The sequence below is a fragment of the Hipposideros armiger genome, unplaced genomic scaffold (genome assembly GCF_001890085.2).
Source record: "Hipposideros armiger isolate ML-2016 unplaced genomic scaffold, ASM189008v1 scaffold_1463, whole genome shotgun sequence".
Lineage (NCBI taxonomy): Eukaryota > Metazoa > Chordata > Mammalia > Chiroptera > Hipposideridae > Hipposideros > Hipposideros armiger.
In genome coordinates this window covers 142,756-145,903 of record NW_017732813.1, presented here as the reverse complement: position 1 = coordinate 145,903, position 3,148 = coordinate 142,756, and the positions used below count along the sequence as shown (strand labels likewise).

General features: G+C 45.5%; 1 protein-coding gene across 1 annotated transcript in view; it reads left to right on the top strand.

Moving 5' to 3' along the window:
• Positions 1-3,148, top strand: part of NINL (ninein like) — a 161,470-nt gene that overhangs the window by 104,479 nt on the left and 53,843 nt on the right. Inside the window, 2 exon segments of the mRNA XM_019633987.1 lie at positions 90-212; positions 1,127-1,294. Of these exon segments, the coding sequence (XP_019489532.1) occupies positions 90-212; positions 1,127-1,294 (291 nt within the window).

Sequence of the window (3,148 nt, the reverse complement as noted above, 5' to 3'; positions counted from 1 at the left end):
TGGCCACAATTTAAGGGTCATTGGCCTTCCCTCCCATTTTGTAAGAAGCTTAGAAATCTGTGTCAAGATCCTCCCTTTGTTCCTTTTAGCAAGATTCCAAAGAGAAAGATTTGAACTTGATACTCATCCTGCTGATGCTGGAGCTCAAGGCAGAGGTAGAAACCCTCCAGTCTGTGGGATGTGATTCCAAGAACAGCCAGAGGGCTCCCAAGGTTAGGTGGCTGGCTAGAGAGGAAAAGGAAGTTTTCTTCAGATGTGGTCACCAAGCGCAAAGTGACAGTTGGGCCAAGAATACATTCCACTTTAATTGGGGTCAGCTTTGGTTTAACTGAGTATTCAAGCTGTTCATCTGCTTGGCAGATTGGCACAAAGATTATTTTTGTATTTTTATTGATGTTCCAAAGCTGTAGAAAAGGTTGGTAGAAATCACAATTTCCATCCTTAAGACTTTGTATCTCATTAGGTGCTAACAGATGAGCTTTCAGACCTCAGGCAGCTCTGAAAATGGGAGCAGAGAAAGACTGCCTTGAGCGAGGGGAAGGGAGAAAGGTCACTGCACCTTCAGTAGGAGAAATGGTCACTAGAATAGTGAGTGCTAAAGTTGATTTGAAAGACTCCAGGGGGATCTGGGGTGAATGGACAGAGCCAGGGCCACACACACAGGTGGCCTTCTGCTCTGGGTGACTCACCTTGTGCTCACCCAGATGCCAGGCTGCAGGTGTCAGGGCTGTGACCAGGTAGGATATTGGATGGCCAGCCTTCTCCCCTCATGTTTCCAGTCCTGGATTAGGTGCTGGGAAACCCTGGGGCCCAAGTCCCAACTAGAGACTAGAGGCTGCACAGATAAATTCTTGCCTGTTCTGGGGCTGTCTGGAGGTATGGCACACTGTAAGCCTCTACGCTCAACTTCCTTGGTTCAGAAACCTAGAAGCTTTCCTTAGCAAGTTGTTTAACCTTCTCTCGGTATGTACATCTGTAAAATGGTCATAGTAATTCTAGAAACTGCCTTAGGAGCGTGAGGTTAGAGCACGACACTGGCCCATGCCCTGCACCCAGCAGATGCTGCCCCTTTTTATCATTCATGCAGACACAGGGCTCACTGGGCCCAGAGCATGTTCTTCATTAACGCTGTCTCCTCTCTGCATACGGCAGGGGGCAAGTGGAACAGATGGTAAGGGAGCGAGACAAGGCAAGGAAGGATCTAGAGAAAGCTGAGAAGAGGAACCTCGAGTTTGTGAAAGAGATGGACGACTGCCACTCCGCCCTGGAGCAGCTCACGGAGAAGAAGATCAAGTAGGTCCTGCCGATGGTGCCCAAGCCCAGAGCTGTGGCTCTTTGGCACCAGGGCAGCAATTCCCCAGCTCTGGCTGAAGGTGGGTGGTGGACGTAAAGCTGCTGCCGTGGTCACGTAGAACCAAGAACACGGTAGAGCCAAGACCTTCCTATTTCACTTGAGCTAGTAGAAATCTAGAAGATGCACTTTTGGGAATGCCTTTCCTGAAAGAAGAGGGAAGGGTGCAATTAAAAAGTGGTCTTGTTCTGTATCATGGGGCACGTGGTACAGCAGCATCCTGCTGTGCATGCGTATGAACAACAGGGAAAACTCCGCTCTGCTGCTGTCACTCTCGGCTTCATTTATGGTGTCTGTCCCACTCAAGCTGAGTATTTTATATGTGCCTGTGATCAGTGAGACGGAAGGATGTTTTGAGAGAGGGCTAGTGAATGACTTTGGAGTCTATTGGCTCAGCAGAAAGGAGCCTGATGTAGTAGAAGGAACCCAGAGCCCGAAACCTGACTGCAGGCATTTGTGCTGCATGGTGCATTGAGCAGACCCCTGGTGAGGTCTATACCACCTGTTAGGCTGGTGGCTGGACAGACCAGAAGAAAGGATTTCTGACCTTTTTTATCGACACAAAACCACCTCTCTGGTTTATTAACTAAAACGTGTGAGGAAATCCAGCCCCTGAGGATTTCCTAGTCTGGGACAAGTATAGAGAAGCTTTCTCACCCCATATTGGGGAATATTTTATGCTAGGCTCCCTGGACAGAGCTCAGGGTTTGTTCAGCTTTTTGAGTAATTGAGAACTGATTTGCTTTAGTCATGGCATGTTAGGTTTGATTCTCTCAACCACCTCGGAAGAATTTTGTGCTGTGTGTTTCCTGGGGTCAGAGAATCTCATCTGGGTCTGAGAATCAGGTCCAGGGACACATGAAGGCCTTGAGGGCTATGTGGAGTGAGTTTGGATCTTGTCCCATGAGCAATGGGGCATCCTCAGTAGGTTTCTAGAAATAGCTTTTGGAAGCATTGGGTTTTTCTTATTATAGAAGTAGTAAATGTGTTGTAAATGATATGTGTTCATTGTAGAAAATAAAAGTAAAAGTAAAAATTAAAGCAGAAATCTCAGTTCCCAGAGGTTATAACTCCTAACATTTTTTATGTCCTTGCCTTCGTTTTTCCATGTACAGAATTATTTACAAAATGGTATCATGTTGTATATGATTTTCTGGTGGTCGCAGAGCACCTCGTTATGTGGGTCTGCCATATTTTATTTAACCATTTTCCTTTGGTTGGATATTTCATACTTTTTACCTACTGGAGTGATATCAAATATGTATTTTTAGAGCTGCCCCCAAAGGTTTGTAGAATATTACATTAGTCAGGTTTATCTTACTGTTTTCCCCTTGGTAACAGCTGCTCTTTTCTATCTCCTTCCTTCTTGGTGTTCTTTCCTTAAAAGTTTTGAGATGAGATTGAAAATCCAGCCCTGGAGGACGAGCCCCCAGTGTTTTCTATACTTAATTATTATCATGGCCAAGCACTCTGCTGAAGTAAGATTTTCACTCATCTTCAGTCTAGGTAGATTGTTTGAGAAATCCTGTTAAGTAGCTGTTTCAGTGATAAAACTAAGACTTGGCACTTTTTTTCTGCTGATGGAAATGGTTATTGCAAAAGATTAATGCAGATCTGTGGGTGACTGTGCTTCCTACCTTTTCCTCTGATTGCTTTGGGATTCACTGCAGGTTTTACTGTCTGTGTCCTACATGAGAGAGGCTCGATTTACCGTGCATTTAGTTATCAAAGGCATTTAATAGCTGCTGAGGTGTGGGAGCAATTTAAAAGGCAAAGGGACATCAGAGAGACCTACCC